The sequence below is a fragment of the Varroa jacobsoni genome, unplaced genomic scaffold (assembly GCF_002532875.2).
Source record: "Varroa jacobsoni isolate VJ856 unplaced genomic scaffold, vjacob_1.0 scaffold_98, whole genome shotgun sequence".
Taxonomy (NCBI): domain Eukaryota; kingdom Metazoa; phylum Arthropoda; class Arachnida; order Mesostigmata; family Varroidae; genus Varroa; species Varroa jacobsoni.
In genome coordinates, this window is record NW_019213000.1 from 1 (window position 1) to 21,870 (window position 21,870).

The following is a 21,870-nucleotide window of genomic DNA, read 5'->3' on the forward strand; positions in this document are numbered from 1 at the left end:
ATGGAACGAAGTTGGATAGGTTTATTTGTTAATGGGCCGTTGGTTGGAAGCTATATAACAATTGTTTTTCTTTTGACAAAATAATAATTAGTTATATATATATATATATATATATAATTGCACATCTATTATGTTTATGCAATCCTTATCACGCTGACTACGTGAAACCAAACATAACTGCTCTCGATCATCTAATTTATAATCCGGTTCACTTGGCAAACTAAACAAGGCCCATTCCAAAATACATCTCAATCCGTTTACTGTTGCGAGTAGGCCCATGGCTTGAGGGCATTCTTTTTTTCAGACACCCATCATGTCATGTCATGCATGGCCTGTGGCTTTGATATGAATCTCAAATTCAATATATTCCTCTTCTGTCTATAAAATACTTACGAAAAATTCCATACTAGTTCGGAAAATCACCATGGCTCGACTTAGTTTGCCCGGCCAGATAAATAGGTAACGTGGTAGACAGGCGTGAATAAGATTGCTGGCTGTATGGAGCAAGTTTGATGTATGACGTTGTACGGCTTTAAGCCCTTTCCACACTCGGAAAGGGAAACGTTCCGTTTATGAGCATCTGAATAAGAAGAGGTTCTGTGGAGTTGGCTACAACGCAATCGCTCATATTGTTCGCACTATCAGAATACGCTGAAGTCTGTACGTCTATGGTTGGCAGTCGATTGCTTCTTTTTGACGTTTGCTTGCCCAACGCGGAATCTTAAAACAATGCCGATGTGTGGGTCTACTGGATCAGTGAAGCCTGTAGATGACGAGTGTCGAGATGTACTTGGAAGAGTGCGTATCACAAAAATACACAGAACTAGAGCTTCCTTCTGACTTCAAAATATGCTTACAAATTTCAGTTGGTAAAAGTGTGTTTCTTAGTTTTTATTACATCTGCAACGATGGTATCGATAATGCTCTGTTTATGCTACAAGGCATTCGTACGATAAACTTTGGCAGTTTTGATTGAACATTGATGAATCTATTTATATAGGCTTCATAGGTGGTATACAGGAATTCATTCTCCTGAATTCGGTTATGTCTTGTCAAAGTTACGTCACAATAAATTCAATCAAAGAGTGAGGAATTTGATTTCAACGAAGTGTTTTTTGTGTCTTAAACGTCGTAGTTTAGGCGCACTATTGTACACTGAAAAGCGTACCAGATGACGCGACGTAGCAAGCCTTCTGTTTTGTGAATACAAATTGTATGGCTGTGAACTGTGTTGATAACTGATTTGACAACTCCGTGCTGCTTCACCCTTTAATGCGTAGTTGTTCTAGCATATGTGTAAAACTGCCATACGTATTCGAGCTCTCTGGGCGATATATAGTTGTAGCGAATTTGGGTAAATGTTATCTCGGCAAGACAGTATGTGAAATTATTGTACATTAGACTATAGATATGCTTTGGACCGGAACTGAGTCACATGCAATAATCACTGTTACTGGATGAGACAGACGGGATTGTTTTAAGGGCGTTGAGTTTTATTACGTTTGCAGTAGCACTATGGAGCTGTCCAAATTGTGCAACATTGCAACAGCAAAGTTGCCGATGGGTTTAAGCACTTGCACCTCCGAATGTAAACGTTCAATTATTAGCGCTGAAAATATTTATAATAAAAATTATTAGCGCTTGAAATAGAATAATCTATAGTAATTACATATGTGTTCTTGCTATATCGTCTTGGTGTTCAGATTTAAATATTATTGATTCATGCGACACTTATGCCCACTCAATATTTTAATATCTGTTATGACATTCGAAGCAGGAATATACCACTATAAGCCCAATAAACCGCGATAAATTCTGGGAAATTTAAAATTTTGTAGGTAGAGATGATGATTTTATGCCACTGGGCTGATTGCCATTGGATCTAAGTCCCTTTTTTTGCGAATAGTATTCTATATAGAATAACAACATACCACCATGCTAGGCGTATCTCTCTATTGAACAACCATTAACCTTTTTTATGTGTATTACTTGTTTGCTGACAGGTTCGTGAAGGCTGTGAGGAGAAGGCTGGCAAAAAATTTGAATATTTTGAGCCGATCCATTATAAGACCCAGTTAGTGAATGGGATTAACTTTTTCATAAAGGTACTATATATTTTATTCAATTATGTTGTTTAATAGTTTCAGACATAAAATGCATATGAAACTAATTTTGGATTCTTCTTAGAATCACAATGACATGGTTTTTATAAGTGAGTCTTAACTACGCAATGAAAAATTAGCAACGAGGATATAAAAACTAACGAGCATTGTTTCTCCTAGACCTTTTTTTAGCCCATATTGGTCGTCATTTAACCCTTGTATGCAATTAGAAATCATTTCTCGCGAGTGGTTATGCTAACAGTAAGCATACAAAGATCGGGCCACAGAATTTCGGTCAACTTCCTCTGTTATGACTAATAGTGTATTGTTCGGAAGTTTGACGAGCATGTATGACTCATGAGGATGATATCACTTTATAACATGTGGCATATCGCATGAATATATACTATTTGCAGTATTTTACATAGGTAGAACACTCTATCATTAAATATTGAAAAACTACTGACCGAGGCGCATTTAAGTCCTCCAAAGACCTATTGCCATACATCACAGTTCACAGATCTAGGTTAGTCATCGGTATGCCGATGTTGTCCGGTTTTAATATGGGAGAAATCAACAATCAATCTGTAAGGTGTTTGTATAGGTTTTTGTCGACAATTGTACGATCTTCGGATATTGTTTTCCGTCAGGAAAACAAGGACAGGTGCAAATGTGATGCACGCGCGACAAGTAGGTTTTTCAAAGGTAGCACTGAAAAACATTATCGTCTTACCTTACTTCTACCGGGAAACCGCGTAATACTTTGGATATCTGGGTGAAACTCTGGACGTTCGCACATCTAATGAGCTATTCCAAAAAATACTGTGAGACAATAAAATGGTTCGAAAAAATCATTCCTTCACAGTGCTATCATATAGGCTTTAGGAATTAAGCTGATTTTAGCGGCATACATACATTCATCTGCTATTCTCGGTGCCTGAGGAAGAAAACCACTTCTGTGTAAAACAGTAAACTTATCATGGTAAAAACATTGCGTCGTTTGCGATATTTCGGCGAAGATAAATTATTATTCGATATTTCCGGGCTTCATCACGATTAAAAAAGTTTCTTTTTTTCTTTTTTTGAAACCAACGGTCTGTCTTATTGCTAGTAATTAGGTGGCTTCTAGAAAATATAAGGAAGACTTTCCTCCTAAAAAATGGAAGATGCTCAATAGAAATCTAATTAAAAAGAAAAACATTTTTGATACTTTTGTGTTTTCGATATTATTTCTACATCGAAAACATAGAAGTATCAAAAATGGCTTTTATAGAGATAAAAATATTAATTGCAGATTGTCGAAACAAGCAACAACAGCTAGCCTTTCAGAAAAACTTTTTGCACTTTCCGAACTTTGAGTATTTTAAAGCCTTTATATTTTTAGAGCGTTTGGCCTGCTATGCTTCCAAAATTTGATTCCACGGAAATATTCTGTATATAGCGTATATGACCGACACTTGGACGAGTTCATACTTACCAATATTGTCCGATGCATGATTACTATCAAAACCTTTTGATAAAGTCATTTGCAGGTCAACAAAATAATGGCTTGAAAATTACCAGTGTGTTGTTACCTTAAAAATGTAATCACAGTGGAAAATGCTTACATTGAACGAATATCATTCTTAGAAGTTATACTTTTACAACAGACGAAAAAGTACATTAGATTATCTGTTTCTGTCTAAACAACGTTTTACAAACAACTCATATCAAGAAATATTTGGCTTTAGATTCCTCACTTTGTACCCTGTGTATAGAGAAGTGTCAAAGAAAACCTCGCAGAATGTTTTTCTTGGATTTTGGTGTAAGGTACTCTGCCCATGCGGCTTGGCTATTGTGCTGCTAGCCGTAAATCAGTGCACGTTAGTTGTTGAAGTTTCTGTTAAACGAATCGCTAGTATGCTCATACAGACGCATGTGCTACAGGAATGTGACTTACCTTGCGAAACTAAGAAAAATGTTGAATTTACTATTTTCGCTGCTCTAGAAACTGTGCGCGGAATTAAATTAACAGCTAACGAATTTTAAGTAGCCGAGGGTAAGTTTATCAGCAACAGATACAAAAGACTTCATATCTGGCCGTAAATGTGGAGCATGTGCTTTTCCGATTTCAGGTGAAGATTGCTGATAATGACTATCTCCATGTTCGGGCGCACAAATCGTTCCAGGATGAGGTGACTCTATGGGGTATTCAGCAAAGCAAAATTTTAGAGGAAGAGGTTCATTACTTTGACTAATGAAACGAAAAAATGCAAGTCCGCGTTGAACTAACGCTATTGAGTTGGATTCGCCTATTTTTGAAACCCCCTGTTATTTCCAACGAACACTCTTCTCGATGTACTAGGAGGACAATTAATACTTGTCCATAGATTACCAGTTTACCAAACTATACACCAAATCAAGCGGATTTGTTCCAGAGAGAAATCGTGCTCTAAGTCGACTATGACTGTGCATTTAAATTAACGGTGAATTAATTTATATAATGAAGGCAACAAAAAAACCTCAGTTGACTTTGATATTGTACTTTGTTTTTCTTTCGACGAGTGGATCGAAGTAGCCGACTCGATGCGAGCAGCGCTTTAAAATACTACCAGATATGTTCACATGTGATGATATAGGCTTTTAAGAAAATGAATACAACTGATAAATCGTCCGAGAGCATCCTTTTTTTGTATATGAAACAGGGTAACCTACAACGTGTGATTCGAGGTGAATAAACATAACTATGCTTTGTGAGTAGGCCAACACTTAGGTTGAGACTGTCGTGACACAAAGGCGGGAGATTTTTTTAACCGGGCATTTTGAGCTATTTTTGTGACATGATTTAAGTATGTGCCTGATAAATAGATAAGCTTATAGACAACGCTTTAGGGCTAAGCCAGTTAGCCTTAGCACACCATTGTGGCTACACCGACTTGGTAACTAGATCTACAATTAACAACAGGAAGGAGGGAACATTCATTTCGTTTCTTTTTGGTTTGTTAAGACCCTAGTTTCAATATAGCATGGCTCACCCCTAATACAATTCTTTGAGCCATTGTTTTTGATACGTCCAGTAAGCTATATTGTTTGGTGGTCACAAATACGACGATATGCGCGTTGCGTGTGCAATCTGTGCCATATTTTTTTTTAAGGAATAACGCCTATTATTTTCGATAAGCAATATAAAATGATTGCTAATTCTTCACTTCTATGTATAATATCTAAACCATCTAGTATCTAGCGTACTTTTTTTGGAAAGCTAAACTCGTGGCTGCAATTATTCTTTAAATTCGTTTGAACTAGCAAGGAAACGCTTTACATAAAATAACTACTTCTTAAAACATCTACAAATAGATTACATCTTTTAGAATTGCGGTTGTTACTTGTGCAGTAAGAATATTAAATAACGTAAATGCACAGAACAAATTCAAAATCGTTGTGGAGTAGGGCAAAAGATTTGAAGACAGGGTATTTAATCGAGACGATAGCCAACACCAGTCAATATTATATATAGCCTTCAGGTAACTGAGATGAGACCGAAACTCCCAATTCTTTTAAGTGATATTTTGAGGGCCGTTTTTAGTTTGAATATTAATTAATTAATATGGGCTATGGAAGCCGAATGATGGATGAGAATATCGCGCATATAGTTGCATGATCACGTTTGCTTTACGAGGTTATCTTGTCTAAAAGAACAACACTGCGCTTTAAAGAAAGATTTTTGTATTGTATTAGACTGTATGGTCGGGTTATTTTTAGGATACCTGCGAATTGATTAAAGTTGCCATCGATATATTTTAGGCAGAATTTGTGTCATGGCTTACAAGGGATTGTTGAATAAAACCCCAATGATTCGTTTTATATTTAAGGCCGTGAAGCACTGAATGGGGTTCCTAAAATAATCAATAATTTTAGTGAAAGGTACACTTATATTTAAATTGCTAGTACAGGAACGTGTAAACAAGGGTTTAAAATAGAACCAAAAGCTAAGAATCTAAATTCAGGCTATATTATTTCAATATTTAATACCCAATTCAAAACGAATACTTAACAGCGTAAAGGGCTTATCAAAGATTTACTTCCAATTTGTGTCATTGCAGTCTATTTTATCTTTATAAGAAGAACACTCTGCGAGAAGTACGACTTCGTATTGAAGCGAAGCTTTACTGAACCGATACTTGTCCTAAATGATAAGGTTTACATATTCTTGATATATAAATTCCCGGCGATCATTTTGCGTGAACATCTCCAAACCGCGCATCTTTTTACTCTCATCGATGTAGTTTGTTTCACATCGTTTGTGGTTAACACGCCTGCGTAATAGACGCATTTGTGTAAGACAGGTCTCGTTCGATTTGTTGAGATATGTTATTGTACACATTGAACTAAATATATCAACAGAAAGATACACCAGCCACGGTAGTTATTACAGGCTAGAAAGAAACATACCAAATCACAATCGGAATTCGCAGATGTGAACTCTGATTATAAATCCGTTATTATTATTAACTTTATTCGTCTTGCTTTCTATGGTCAAAGTGGTGAACTGCACTGAGATTTGGTTGTGCAAGACAGACTACACCATTACTTATTAGTACAGAGATCCTTCACACACACAATTTAACTAAAAATAATGTTTCTATAGGATTATAGCAAAATATGTTCTCTATATCCTGGTTAGCGTCACTCGGAGGTTAACATATTAATACTGTCGACCGACTTATGATCTGGACCTATTTCCTTCACGTGTTTGCGTTCGATACTTAGGTTCGACATTCATTCAACACCTATGCGTTTATGCACATATAGTCATTAGCTTGCACTAGGATTTGGTTATTTACTTACCTGCATTAGTGATGCAGATTTAGAGAAAAATGGTTAGCTAAATATCCATAAAAATATGGAAACGTACTTTGAGCTTCTTGAATATGTGGCTCCGCCTTGGCTCTTTGATAGGGGATCCACCCACTTACATGATTAAGCATTGACTGTTTAAGCGATGTAAACCGATTTTTGAAAGAGTTGTTTCCATGAAAATAACAAAGGCAGAATAATGACAATTTACAGAGGAGACTTAAAGAATGACTCAGTTTATATATTTTAAGCTATTTTTGACAAATCGGACATGCACCAATGAGGTGGGGGTTCACTCGAGTAAATATTTGTACCTAGTTCGACAAAAAACATAGTATCCAAATAACTGAAATACCTGTTTTGTCAAAGTAAGTAGTCAATTTAACTGTAGTGAATGGTTTTGCCACTAGATCAAGTCTGTAGAATCCATTACTCCACACCTACAATTCTTACCACAAGTAAGGTAAATACGTGAGTATCCCATAACAATCAAATTTATTATTAAACATTATTATTCATTGAAAAAGCATTATTATACAGCTTTTTTCAGTTTAAACGAGATCTATATATTCCGCTGAAACAGGTTTTAGATTTTGTAGAAAATTGATCTGTGAAATTGCATAGGTGTCATTTTGAAGATACAGCATTTGTCCGCGTCGTTTCCTACCTAGTGCTTCGAAAAAGTAAACCGGATGACGTCGGTCAGTTTGACTACATCTTTCGAGAGGATCCACGTCCGCGGAGAAAACCCATAAATCGCTGTTTTCTCTGAACTGGGAGAACTTTAAGACACAATAACGTTGTAATGACGAACATCCGTCCAAAGTTGGAATACTGAATAGACAGGTGGAACTTTTTTGTTCTTATATTGCTAAAAAAAACTCTCAGAGTTCTAAGTTTATGAAAGATTTACTTTATACCATTGCGCACTTATCGGAGCACATCACTCTAGTGTTATCACAATATATTGAGTGTTATGCAGTTCTGGTTTTTCCCAATATCGCTTAGTGATAGGTAATTGATTCCTGCCATTCTAATGCGAATATGGGAAGGTTAGGATTGATATCTATTGAAGGCTTCGAACGTAATCAGTATAAGGCTATGCTTGAGTCTATATTGTAATGGCGTGGCAATGGTTCCGACATCAAGTGGTGACTCTGCTTTCGATGTCACTATAAGCCTATTTAAACTCGACGCTCAACGTTTTCTCTTTCAAAGCATTTGAGCACAAAGTACTGATCCCTTTTAGCCGTATTGGAAATGCCATCGCTGAGCTTAATAATAGATGCGCTTAAATAACGCTATTTCATTACTGGATTCGTTTCTAGCAAAGTCCTTGGGTAACTCAACTCGTATAGAGGTAGCAAGAATGAGTCATTCCATGGCGTGTATAACAATATGAAAAACAGATTGTTCTAGCCAATAGGACCGCGGCCGCCCCGCAGATTCAACTCGTCACTCTTACACCGCACCCTCCCACAGCCCATTCTGGCTCCTACCGCCGCGTTTCCACTCTCCGTCGTTGCTTTATACCGAAGTAGCGGGAAAGGCCGCCGAGCTGCTGTGCGTTTGATGCAATCGATCATATGTGCAGCCAAAAGTCGCCTCACATCGTACTATAACCACAGGAGCGGCCCATACTCTATTGAAGAACAGCGGCGCGTCAGGAGATGGAAAGAAGCAGAACGGAAGAGGGTAAAAGTCAACAGTTTGAACTTACAACATCAGACATCCAGAAACACATCAGTTGCCGCTATCTTACATCGAGCGCTACGCTGACGTTTTCGTTGAAGTCTAGCGCGCCTGGTGGCGGACAATTCAAGCAAACACGTTGGCGGCTAAAAACCAGCACACCGACAGTCAATTGAACAGTGAAGTGACAAATACCTAGCAGAACAAATTATCTCCAATAGCTAGTTAGCTCGATTGGGGAAATCTAGCATTAGTTGCGTACGGTAATAACAGCAACAGCAGTAGCTGGAGACTGTTCATTCTGCATTGACAAGCACAGCAATAACCATAAACGCTGATGAAGCATCCATGTCGATGGCGAACTCGGTAAGCTGGAAGAGGCTTCAGATGAAGTTCGGCAGATTCTCGAAACAGTTAGTAGTAGGCTACGTGGGACGAGTTCGATGTGTATCCAATATATATCCAGCAACCTTCAAGCTTAATCCTTTAAAGTAAAAGAAAAAAGGACACGTAGCAGGAATCAGGTTGAGGCTTGAGCTGAGCATCTGATGTGCACGTGAGAAAGTTGCTTCCAGCGACGTGGGTTCTTCATCATCAAAACGTCGCGAACCATCCAAAGCTCAGTTTTCGTTTTTAAGCTGAGCTTTTTTGACACTTGCTGCCCGCTGCGTCGTATAGTACTTGTAACGTCATTGTATTGCACATGCTAATAATACCTTTTCGAAATATAATGTTGGAGCACTGCAGCAGTTACGAGATGTCACCTGCAAAATCGTACAGTACCCTTGTAGAATACACACGGTACTTTGTTTGGGAATACAAATGGTTGACCAGTGAAGGTGGCTAGCTAGGTCACAAGTTGCGCGATCGCTACCGTTTCAACTGTGGTAATCCGTTAACAACAGAAGGCGAGACACTGCTACCAAAATAGCATCAAAATCAGATCGCGGCCGTGGATGCACGCGCAGTGGAAATCATCCACTGACATGTCGACAGGACCAATCTGAGGCACGAGACTTGCGTCAGATCGGCAATCATACGAAGCCGTGCTGCAACCGGTTCATCACAAGCACAAGCGGCGGCCTATAGGAAGGGTTCCGTGCTGTGGCACTTTTAAGGAAAAATCAAATTGGACAAGGCAATCAAGCCAATGTGAATCCTATTCATACATCAGAAAAAAACTCAGTGGACCATAAGGACATTAGGCACACAAGTCACCGATTTTGTCTGTAATTTGCCATAGATGCAGCAAGGCATAATTAAAGAAATAAATGTACGCTAAAGTCAATGAGCAACAAGTATATATTCTATGATCTTTTTTTTTATTTATACTACTTTTGTATATTATTTTTAAGTTTTTTTTTACGTTAAGAAGTCGGCTAGCGCATTTTTAAGGACAAAATTAAACAATCAGACAATCGCACTACTGACTTTTTTTGTAATTTCGAACATATGCATGCTTCATAAATACAATCAAAAGAAACACTGTATTATTCGCCTTTTTTAGTCGCTCCAATCAAATGTGGTCGGAGTGAAAACCTGACTTATTAATGAAATTGAACTTGCACTCTTCATTTCAGGTGAAAGTTGCAGATGACGATTCCATCCATGCCCGGACTCATAAATCCTTACAGGACGATACTGTGACCCTCTAGGGCATACAGGAAGGAAAAAGCTCGATTACGCTGTCGTATATTTTCCCTAACTCATGAAGGCAAAATTCAACTAAGAACGAGTTTTCAATTTAAGTCTGAATCGGTATTACCCATATCCTGCGATTAAACTAAACTAAACTTGTATCATAATGCATTATACATTTTTAATGTGATATTAAAGGTAAATGTCCAAAAACTGAAAACGTGATTTCTTACCTTTAGCTTTATAACGTGTACCTACGACTATGATGATTCTTGAGTTATGCTTATAAAACGATTCAGCTTACGCAGGACGCAGTCCTTAAACTGTGTGTGTGCTAATTGCGTTTATTAAACTTAACCATTGATCGAAATATTACATTTAAACATTAATTCGAACAGTGCTTGTATCTTTTTTGTACGAACATCATTTTGTTTCATAAAAATATGAAAGAAAAGAACTATAGAGCATGAATCACGATGATATGACATATAGACATAATATAGTAATCTTATAACAAAAACGGCGGCCATGTTCAAATTGCATTTACCCACGCGCTCAAACTAGTTTTTATCGACTTCTTCATATGTGAGCGTGGTATAGAATTTCTAAGCTAAGTGTTGATCTTTCTAAAGTAGATTTTGAATGTTAAAAACTTGGAAATATGTTCCCTGTCGGATTCTATTTACTAAAAAATTAGGTACATTAGCTCTAGTTTTTTTTCACATCTGTCACATGAGAATAAGTCAAGAAACTATTTTATTTCATATGAGATAACGTATTTTTGTCATTATACCGGGCACTCTAAAGAGTCTCTTTTATTTTCAGTGAGCAATTGATGTTACGTTGCTTCACTTCGAGCAAGACCTTAACCTTCGCCACCTTTATCGCTTCAGTACTTTGAATGCATTGTTTATCACATACGAGCATACAGGCCAGTCCATTCCATGCCCCATTAACAAAAATAAATACAACAGCATCGATTTTCGACGAATCCGTATATAAGATTATATATATATATAAGGTTGAGTTTATTTACAAATAATACATACATTGAAACCACGCACCACACTGGCGCTCAACATAAGCCGCCTCATAAATTGCTATCAACTTATCATCGTTATCATATGTATGTCATTTAGGAGAAAGCTTATTTTGAATGGGTCCCTTCGAAATAATCTTTCTCAAAATCATCTTCCATCCATCCTAGCAGTTTCTAGTGGAATTGCGAGTTAAAATTTCTACATAGCCCATAAAGAGTGCAAACACGTAAACGTTACACGGTGGGCTCGTTTACTGTAACGCCGTGAGGGCCGCCATAAGGTGCTCCATTTTATTGAGGAAAGTTTTGCCTTGCATTCGATCGAGTGACACCTCCTTGAACGGTCCATTGAGGAGGTGCCACTTGCGGTCTTTGACTAACGATGAAGGATAAAAGTCCTGCTGCTGAGGGGTGGACGAAAGTGACACCTTAACACCCGTACCGGGACTCACCCTTACAGCAAGGATTCTGCAAAACGGAGCAAACAGGATAATTGCTAAGGTCAGTACCCATTAATCGTAGCCCACCACCTATATAAACACGAGCAACCCAATATTTACGAAGAACACACATTGAAACAAGCGCTTAAAACAGAAAAAGGGGGAAACCGAACAATATTTACCGTAAAAAAGGTATAACATAAGAAAAATACAACTCTAATATGATGACAATTACTATATCAAAGTAAGTAGAAGAGCTCTATGTATGTGTTCTTACGGATACAGTGTTTTTAGAGATTGAGAGTTTACCGTGAATGAAAAAATGTGGGCTAACCGAATCGTCATTACAGTACGTTACATTTCAAAAGGGAAATACACAGACAATGCATTTAGGCATAGAACAATCTATCTTATTTAAAACTAATACATGTTCATAGATTATAATCACTTAATGCCGCAAGTTCAACATACTTTTCGCCGTTAGGTGAAGCCATTACGATGGAGCTTGCGTTTCCCAGAGGTTCAACACCCCCAACGCCAACAGAGCCACAGGTCGAAAGGACCTTCCATCCTACGTATTTAGCTAGAGTCTGTACCGCAGAGACCTGATGTTGTGCCACCTGCGCCATTAGCAAAAACCGCAACTCCGTAGGCTCGTAACCAAGCGATATTACACGGCCATCTCTAATGAAACAGAAACGCATACGTCAGATCAGGAACACAGTGTTAGATTACCTTACGGTTAACCATTGCAAGAAAGTGAATCATCCCGACACTGTTCGTTGCACCACTACGACGATTATGTATAAACCGAACATGAAAAAATGACTGAATTTATTAATTTCTTCCTTTATTAACTTCTTCTTCGCAATTTTAGGATTGGATTTCTCAGCTTTCGTTACATGAGCAATCGGTCTCACCGGAGAATCCCGTTATTTAACTGGTCAATGGATTCTTACCTTAGGATCGCCTTGAGGCTTTTTTGGCCAACATGGATAACAAGCGGTGTACGGCACATGTTCTCATAACCGTGTGACACAAGCTTCAGTTTGACTGAGTGCTGTGTTGGCGATGACATGGCGACCCAGTGTGATACTATCAGAGGATCCTTCACCTCGGTCGCAAACTGGTCAATGACAACTGTTGCACCAAGACGCAAAACTACGTGCTGGGTCTGTGCAATAATCTTCTCTAATATTGTTTCGCTGTTTGAACAAAAGTCAAATCCATGGAACGCATAAAACGTCAAAACGTAATTAAGACAATAGTTCATTACGCAACAACGTTTGCAATTGACTAACACAAAGTCGCTGAGCGGAAATGAAATAATGAACTGAAAAAATATTATACGCAAACGACTCTATCGAATCTAAATCAGATTATCTGATCAGAATGTATTTTGTACGTGCAATTTTCAAACCAAAAACACGAATAGCTATAATTTCCAGAAGGGGACTTACGTACAGTACTAACTGATATATTTTCAACACAACATGGCAATAAATGCAAAAGTTTTTAGACGCCCCTTTCATGCCTTCCACATATTTGAGCATAGAGTATGAGAACTTACTTTTTTGCCATTTCCAGTAGGGTATGTCTATCGTAGGCTTCTGGCCCTGCCAAACGTTGCCTCTTGCTTAAGCCCAATGGTGCCGATGCGGGATGTGGCATCGAATGGTGCAGTATGTTGAAATGGAAATCTCGTAGAAGCTGATGGAGTGAGTGTTCAAGGACGTGTTTGTGATCCAAACGAGACTGAGGCACCTGCGGTCGGCGTTCGTGCAACGTCCGATGGCAAAGGCCAATGGACATCTGCATACCGGGAAACAGCTGTAACAACGGGTGGAAATTATTCAGTGATTCAGAAGAAAGCTCGATTATCGTGCTTGCACCTGTCGGCTATTCGTAGAGCTCGTTGATTTATTAGATGCTAGTAGATAAACAACATATAATAAATATACTTACTTAGATAAACAATTTGACTAAACTCTATTAAGTGTTCTATTGTTTTCGCAATGCTAATGTTCATGAGCAAAATGCAAGAGGTTTTGTTAATTGAATCAAATATATAACAACTTGATACAATCTTGATGTATTAGTGAAGTAGTACTGAAATAAGTTCAGGAAATTGTTTCTAAAACTATTTATTTAAAATAAATTTGAAATAGTATAGTGAAATAATTTCCAGCTTTTCAGGGCCGTAGAGCAACAATAATGATATTATACAATGTAAATATAATTTGCGCAACCAAATGTAAACCAATGGAATTGTTTGATTTTATTTTTACTGCTTTAATTTTGCGCTTCGCGTTAGCTTACCGTGCTAGTAATAAGATTGCCAACGACGAGATTCGGTATTGATGGCTGCAGCTGAACTGCTTCGCGGGCAAGCTGAGCAAACAGCTCATTACAGAAGAGTACGTTCTGGGCAGCCTCTAAGCGCTGCTGCCAAGGTGAATCAACTTTAGAAAATGCATCTTGCGGCAGATTAATCGAAAGGTAGCCACTGGCAATGGTCTCCATATCTAACGAAAAAAAAGGTAGTTTATTTCCGTGTTATTTAATATGTGTTCCTGCTATATGTAACTTCAATAATAGGAAATGCTCGTGCCAACTAGAATTTTACTTGCTGCAGTATTTATAGCAAATAATGTCGGTTTTGTGCAGTTCTTGTTTAAGCTCGTTTGTTTAAACGCACTTAGGTCCGCAGATATAGTTGCTTACCTTTTTGTATTGTGACTTGTATATAGCTGATACCTTCAAGTTCACTCGGCAAGGTAATCTTTACGGAACTTGGGGGCCTTTGAAGGTCTTGTCCTTGATTTTGACCAGCAGCAATTTCGCCCTGAGAGACGGCTAGGGCGTGAGCACTTTTTGTCACCTCAAAGGTTCCACTCTGCCAGAAACGTGATCCGGCGCTGCGATAACTCAGATCGCCGAGAATCGAACTACCAGCTTTTCGCAATCGCCACGATTGTCGCATAAGAAGAAGCTCTGTATGGAAGTCTGTGCTGACTCGACGACCCATCTGTTCTTGCTGCGTAGCTCCGCGTAAATTGGTCGCTCCCTTAAGTAAAATATCGCCAGCAGCATTTAATGCCTTTTTCTTTGCCAAAAGGATAACGTTCGTTTTATGTTCAACCGGTTCCTGGCTAACCGGGTCAAGAACGAGATATTTTTTCTCGCGGGCGATTGCCAACACGTCGGCAAGAACCGACACTTCGGTAAGAGCCGCTTTTAACTTGTTGCGTACACCATCCCAAGGCCACAATGAAGGCTGGAACGTAGCTTTAGCATTGGTCTCCTCTGTTGTGACATCATCTTCATCTGCGTTGAAGTCGATCTTGTGTGCAAGCTTACTAAGCTTTTCGCTCATAGTAGGCGGTTGGGTGTACACCTCTTGGCCATCGTAATGGATCTCCTGAACGGCATATTCCTGGCCCACTTCGACTGAGACGGAGACGTTGACAGCATTCGCGGACATCGCAGCCATAGTGGTCGTTGTTTGTCACGTCAATAATTGGACACCTAGCACCAGTCTGAAAATGCAGAGTCCAAGACGAAAAAGTACTGTATTAGGCTAATTAAAAAGCATTTCAAGGATGTCAAACAAAACTTCTATATCTAACATTGATACTGGAAAGCCAAAAGACCTTTTAAGAAAAAAACCTTAAGCAAATACCGTCCTTTCGATAAGAGACCTTCGATAACAAAAAAATTGGTTTATTATTGAAGATATATGAGTGTCTAAAGGCTTGCTTCCCTTTTCCTTGAAAACGGGTTCAAAACAGTGCATTGTCAAGCGCTGTTTCATCAGTGCTCTTAGATACACAGAAGGCGGTTTTCTTGTAGCTGGCTAAATGAATGGCCTAAAACTACCTTCTGAGCTTAGAACGGGTATTTCGCTTATGTAGATTTGAATGATGTATTCCGAACAGACAGAAAGCGAACACAAATAATTAAGGCGTAATATTGCAAACACATGCTATAATCAGCATAACACACATCTCTAAGTTCGCTCAAAAATCTAACGTAGATCAATTGAGTGGCAAAGCTTTGAGGAGAGCAGCATTCATTTCTATTACGAAATTATCCTAACATTCTAATTAAACTGTTCAATGGAAAGTGATGCCTAAATGACATTTAGGATTGGGCAGAGGAAGACAGCACTACTATCTGTTAATATAAGCACTGAAGCACTCCCATCCCATGCATATAATTAACCCATTCGGGTCGCTCTCCATTTCATAAGTCTCTTAAAGTAAGTAATCATTAATTTTTTTTATTGTCGTTGTCATATGTTTAGCATAAACATTGTTACACGAAAGCATATCCATATAATCATTTATTCTTACTTGCCGTTATATAACAATTGTAATGAGATGATTAATACATTGACTTTCATGAACCGCCTTTATTATTGTTTTCTTCTAGAGGCAGGCATATTAAAACATTTACTTCCATGTGAAGAAGAGTCGGATTAAATTTTATGGCACTTCAATGATCGGGACCTTTGCACCAGAAAGCTTTGGCGGGCAAAAGACATTGCTTGACACCGTAATGGTTATTTCTACGACAACGTGCCGCACGAAATGAAAATTTCATATATGAGCACCTCAATCTGATTCAGCACCGAAATGTTCACTAACATTTTAATTTATCAATCTTGACACAGCGAAACAGTTGACTGCCGATCTTGATGACTGCGGCTGGTATTCCATGTTCAAACAATGCTAAACCAACCGAATTTGGCTATCTGGGCACCTTTGGCGCTAGAAGTTCTGTAGAGACGAATATTATAACTGTTCTTTACAGCTTACTCACCAATCTCCAGCACCTTAACAGCCACTTAAAACGATGAAAAACTCAGAAAAACCGGCATTTTTCCCACATTCGATGCGATCAAAACACAACGCGCCCCAATCGAATTGGGTCCGCCCATTTGGACAGTACAGAATGCACGTCAAACGCGTTGACCACATCGATATAATTACTCGATAATGATTAACATTCAGATATTATGTGGGCATTATTCTAAAAACCAGAAAATAAGGAGCTATATTTTTTCAAATGGAGCGTAACTTAAGCTACGCCTCTAGGCGTGCGAGCAAGCTGCTTGCAGAAATATCCGAATTGTCCAAGTCCCGTGAAAATGGACAATTCGAACGTGTTTGGGTGACTGCATAGACAAGTCTCCTGTAATAAACACTAGCGAAGACCTTATGCTTTTTCACATTGTGGTATCTTATAAGGTTCCTGTAATACTCAGTGTCAGCTGAATCTACAGTGTTGTTCAGTTCATTTGGTAAGTAATTGGATCTTCTTCACCGTTACTGCCCGAACACGTGCCTGGTAGCCTCGTTGCTGAATGATCACAGTGGTTACTTAGAGAAGGGAAACATTTTAACATGGCTGAGTAGAAAATTCGGCATTTTATTATCTGCCACCTCCATTGTCGTACAGTATTACTGTGTGACCGATTATATATTAAGATTTAAGAAGCGCTGAAGAGACTGTGTTGGATGACAGCTTTCATATTTGTTATTTTATTAAACGTTAAATCCCGATTACGACTAGCGATTACATAACTTGCCGCGCAATTTAGACAAGGACTGATAGCTTTGTGCATTAGAAAAGGCTATTTTTAACGTTCTGCCTATAGTATCACGTGCATTGGAGCTAACACATGATCCTATGTTCTAAAAACATTCGAAAACAATGTATTTACTAAGCGTGCCTATTGTCATGCTATCTTTTCAACCGCAAGAAACTACGTGACAAGTTTTTTTTAACATCTACAAGTCCCTAATTTAATTGTTTGTTTCTCTCAATTAATTGAGCCATAGTGTACAGTAATGACTAAGTTTAAACTGCTGCTTTTTGTTTTGCGGATACACTTGACAGTCATTCCATAACAGTTTATTATGTATTTTTTAGTTTTTTTCATGTTAAAGAGCAACGAGAGAGTAGTAGATTAACCTCTTGTTCCAACTGTTTAGTGATAATGGAAGGCGAACGAGTGGGCCCTGAAGGCGCTGAGAGCCGAGTAGATGCGACCAGCGTAGTCGCAAACATGTCAGAAGTTGGGGACGACGTTCCAGAGGGGTCCCATGGAGAAAAAACTGAAAAAAAAAAGATAATCAAGGACGAGAAGTAAGTTACCAAAGGATGATTTAAATAATTATTGATGGCAATTAAAAAAAAAAGCATGAATAAGGTCTGTAACGTGTTAGGACCTCTTCAAGTGAAAAGTTTATACTGATTTCAAGAAATAATAGTAGTGTTTCAGTTAGAGCTAATCTTCAACAATGAAAATCAGTAATTTACCTCATATTTAGTTTTTTCTTGGATATGAAGTAAATGAGGCTTAAAGCTAAAACAATATTAGTCACAATTGCGCCTATTGTATTAGTTAATGTCGGTGTACTTAATGAGGCTGACTAATAACTTATACTTTCTTGAACATACGTACGTTTTCGTATTTCTTTTTACAAATTTTTAGAAGAAGGCCAAAGGTATTATTTAAATTTTCTGTTCCTAATTTAGCTAGCTCTATATTGGTGAAAAGTTTCCTTCATGTAACAATTTTTCATTATGTGAATAATGGCGTTTTCAAGGTGGCTGCCAAACAAGAATTACCTTCGTGCGCTGATGTCGATGGGAATTCGCAAAAGCGACGCTGTAAAAGCTCTCTACCACACGAATAATTCATCAGCAGATTCCGCAGCCACCTGGCTATTTGAAAGCATTGATACAGTAAATAGCAGTCAAATGCCGCCTGGGGTGCGTACTGTAGCAATATTTTTGCACGACTTACTTTTCCAACAATTGGAAATGCGTCATTAGTATATCAGCTCAACCTAGCAACAGCTAACCTATTCAGTAATTACGTCACAACAGATTCCAACAACTACCGACATCAAAATTGGCTAGTATACATAGTTTGCAGTTTGTTCAGAAAAGCGATAGTCGTGCCCGTAATAAATAATGCTACCATATTAATAAATTTTTTTTTTGTTTAAGGTTTTATACAATTGACAGATTATCATTAAAACACAGACCTGGACCTGATATGCTTTCCATATTTTCCTCTATTGTTTTTCAGTGGAGTTTACATGACGCTATGTCATCTCCGGATGGCTCGTCGGCCTCTTCATCTGACGATGAAGGCGATTTGTTGTCGGGAGATCTCTATAAAATGGTGTTTGTTATTAACGGCGAGTTAACCATGGGAACGGGAAAAGTTGGAGCACAAGTGGGTCATGCGGCTGTGGGCCTTTTTCGGGTTCTAATGAGCGATGAGTTCAGATACGGTCGAATGCTTTGCGCCTGGGAAGATTCAGGGTGAGTTTATGTTCTCGTGCTTCTATGAGCACGTCCAAGTAAATTTCCGCTTGTTACTACATTTGAATGTCTAGATAAACTTATACACTTATTTACGTTTAGTATGAAGACTGGCCTTTTTAACGCGTTTTCAATTCTGACTATCTATGCATTACAGTGAGACAAAAATTTGCCTGAAAGGTAAGAACACCCAAGAGCTTTTAGATCTTGAAAAGAGTGCCCAAGAGAAGGATCTTCCATGCTATCTCGTCGAGGACGCCGGCCGAACGCAGGTACCTGCCGGATCTTTGACCGTTCTGTCCATTTTTGGCAAGGTCGAAGATGTTAACAGTGTCACTGGCAAACTGAGACTGCTCTAACCGACTCGGCAGAAAGCTGTCTGTTATTCCGTATTAACAAGGCGGTTGCCTCCCTTGATTACGGTTTATCCTGCTACTAGATGTAGGACACCGCTACAGGGAAACACTGCATTACTATTCTCTTGCACAGTGTAATTATTAGAGTTCAGACGCTCTGATTTATGCACCTTTATTTCCTATACGTCGTCAACTATCTGTGTACATGCGTGCGTGGTATTATTTTTGAGACAGGAGATTCGTTTTGAGCATCACTGATAGAAGGTTAGAAAGGGACATAGAACAAAATAGGTCGAGAGTTGAAAACAAACCCAAGACATATATTGAGCTAAAGGGTAAACGGAAACGATACAATCTGCTTATACCCGACGCTGTGAAATATAACTATGAAATTATTAAGCGAAAAAATTGGAAAAGATCTGTTAAATCAAAGATCTCACTGATTTTATGCTGAACGTTACAGAGCTTAGCTCGTAATCCAGTTTCAATGTATCTAAAAACATGAATTGAAAAATACTCTCTCACTTTTTCTCTTTCTTTGATTTTTCCCGCAGGGTTAAGATACGCATACTGGTCACAAGGCTGCACACTGCAACCTTGAAAAAAAACTTAGCGTGATTATTTAGATTGTGCTTAGTGATTTTTCGGTTTACGGAACCAAAATCAAATCTCAGTAACCATACAACTAAAAGAAATTGCTTCTGGCTTAGCAGCTAACGCAAATAAGCTACAAATATTTTGTGTTTTACAAATTATTAATCCTTATATTATTATTATTGCTACTGTTATTTATGAAAAGCGTACATGAGTGTGATTTTGTTATTAAGATATTTGACAGTATATTAAATCACGGTTCTTATATAGAGATAAGCATTGGATTGTACATTAATTTATGTAGACTTCCAATCCCATTAACCGCTCCAGTCAGTCCTAAACGTGATTTAAACTAAATGCCTATTGTTTCTCGTTATATACCCCGCACATCGATGAGAGGCTGCATCTACGAACGCAGTTAAACCATCGAACGATTGGCAAGCCAGTTGTTGTACGAACTTACAATAAAATGGCGGAAGAAATCAGCTGTTTGTGATTTCCACCAATAATGATCACGCCACTAAATTTCAGCGTAGTAGATTGCTATGTCCACAATATTTTATAATGTAAGGTAACGGCCAATTAGTTTTCATACCGGTACTATTCTTCCTAAATAAACGATAAACAACTTTTCCCGAAACACAGTGTAGTGGAACTCGTATTTTCTGCCGGAATTAAGGGGCGATAGTGCTTGCATATTTAGAGATTGATACTCGACAATCGCAAAAATCCTGTACTAGTTTGTTCTCCTCTGATGCAAAAACAATGTGGCAAAAAGTCTACCATGAACGCTTTAGTTGGACAATAAATTTCGAGCACTAATCATTATAAAATGCGGTTATTAATTGAAGCAGACTATTACTTAATAATTCCTTGCAAGCAAGCAAGTCTAAATTGTTTCTCGCAAACCTCGACTACTTGATCAATTTCCGACTTTAACCATCAAAAAAAGAACTAACCTTTACCAGCGCGACTGTCAAATTAGCAACTAAGAATATGTGTAATGGTGATCGCGGACAAACCTGTCTTTTGCGAAATAGTATATCCACCTTGTCCCTTTGTTCTCTTTTATATAGGATCAATATACTCCAGCTCCTCAATAAGCATTAAACTTCTCTCGCAGTTACGGAAACAATCATCACTAGGTGGCAAAAGTGTCACTACATTTACTAATAAATTGTAATAAATAATTGTTTATTAGATATCTGTGTATATATATACATTGTTAGGACACAGGCACCAGTAACAACAAGCAAACATACCAAGACACTAAACATACAGGGTTGATCCGTACATATAGCGTACAATACCGCATAATGTATTGTACCATTGCAAGGATTAAAATACTATTATTACGACTAATATGATATAGTTTGATGCTATCTAATGAAGTAATGTGCACACACTAGAAAAGGACTGTGGAGCTAAATAAATTCGAAAATAAAAGCAAACGAACAGCAGTTTTAGTTCTTTAGTTCTTATCCACTACCTACAGGTAGAAATATTGAATGATGTTCTTATTTTTGATTCTTGAAGTAGAACGTGCCTTAAAATAATTATCAGCGACGCTGCTATTTTTAACCTAGTTTTACGATGAATTTATTTAAAAGGTAGTGCTTATAATAACGGAACTAGCCATAATTCCTTTGCTGTAAAAAGCGGAAAAGTAACACTTATATTTTTTTTTTATTCACTAACATCTAGTTTTAAAATCGTTGTAAAAAAACTGACTCAGAACAGTTTCACAGAATGTTGGAACTTACAATTTTCATTCGTAAAGAAACTTGCTATTATGTAGTTAAAAATTATGTAGATATAACTTTTTACAT

The 21,870-nt window shown here is 38.0% G+C and overlaps 3 protein-coding genes and 1 long non-coding RNA gene across 7 annotated transcripts; 2 read left to right on the forward strand and 2 right to left on the reverse strand.

Annotated features, from left to right (window-relative positions):
• Window positions 1–585: 585 nt before the first annotated feature.
• LOC111264746 (cystatin-B) lies at window positions 586–10,488 on the forward strand. Of its 2 annotated transcripts, none has more exons than XM_086970194.1 (3): window positions 586–798; window positions 2,004–2,105; window positions 10,211–10,488. In XM_086970194.1, the coding sequence occupies exons 1-3, from the start codon at window positions 730–732 to the stop codon at window positions 10,283–10,285; spliced, it is 246 nt and encodes an 81-aa protein (XP_086826320.1). In that variant the 5' UTR covers window positions 586–729; the 3' UTR covers window positions 10,286–10,488. The 2 variants fall into 2 exon arrangements, with proteins under 2 accessions (XP_086826320.1, XP_022696609.1); XM_022840874.2 differs by lacking the exon at window positions 10,211–10,488 and adding an exon at window positions 4,217–4,618 and having other exon boundaries at window positions 592–798.
• Window positions 6,217–8,633, reverse strand: LOC111264754 (uncharacterized). Its single transcript, XR_002683054.1, has 3 exons — window positions 7,294–8,633; window positions 6,930–7,072; window positions 6,217–6,397 (listed from the first exon to the last, which is right to left on the reverse strand). It is a non-coding gene; the product is annotated as an uncharacterized LOC111264754 (long non-coding RNA).
• A 756-nt stretch (window positions 10,489–11,244) lies between the features above and the next one.
• Window positions 11,245–16,689, reverse strand: MED17 (mediator complex subunit 17). Of its 2 annotated transcripts, none has more exons than XM_022840719.2 (7): window positions 16,572–16,689; window positions 14,472–15,286; window positions 14,067–14,272; window positions 13,318–13,577; window positions 12,707–12,952; window positions 12,219–12,431; window positions 11,245–11,775 (listed from the first exon to the last, which is right to left on the reverse strand). In XM_022840719.2, exons 2-7 carry the CDS (start codon window positions 15,238–15,240, stop codon window positions 11,559–11,561), a joined length of 1,911 nt encoding a protein of 636 aa, XP_022696454.1. In that variant the 5' UTR covers window positions 15,241–15,286; window positions 16,572–16,689; the 3' UTR covers window positions 11,245–11,558. The 2 variants fall into 2 exon arrangements, with proteins under 2 accessions (XP_022696454.1, XP_022696459.1); XM_022840724.2 differs by lacking the exon at window positions 16,572–16,689 and adding an exon at window positions 16,397–16,553.
• Window positions 16,690–16,823: 134 nt separating this feature from the next.
• Window positions 16,824–21,496, forward strand: LOC111264728 (putative peptidyl-tRNA hydrolase 2). 2 transcript variants are annotated; one of them, XM_022840845.2, is made up of 5 exons: window positions 16,824–17,052; window positions 17,747–17,900; window positions 18,365–18,530; window positions 18,853–19,091; window positions 19,249–21,496. In XM_022840845.2, the coding sequence occupies exons 2-5, from the start codon at window positions 17,752–17,754 to the stop codon at window positions 19,448–19,450; spliced, it is 756 nt and encodes a 251-aa protein (XP_022696580.1). In that variant the 5' UTR covers window positions 16,824–17,052; window positions 17,747–17,751; the 3' UTR covers window positions 19,451–21,496. The 2 variants fall into 2 exon arrangements, with proteins under 2 accessions (XP_022696580.1, XP_022696589.1); XM_022840854.2 differs by lacking the exon at window positions 16,824–17,052 and having other exon boundaries at window positions 17,091–17,900.
• The last annotated feature ends 374 nt before the right edge of the window (window positions 21,497–21,870 follow it).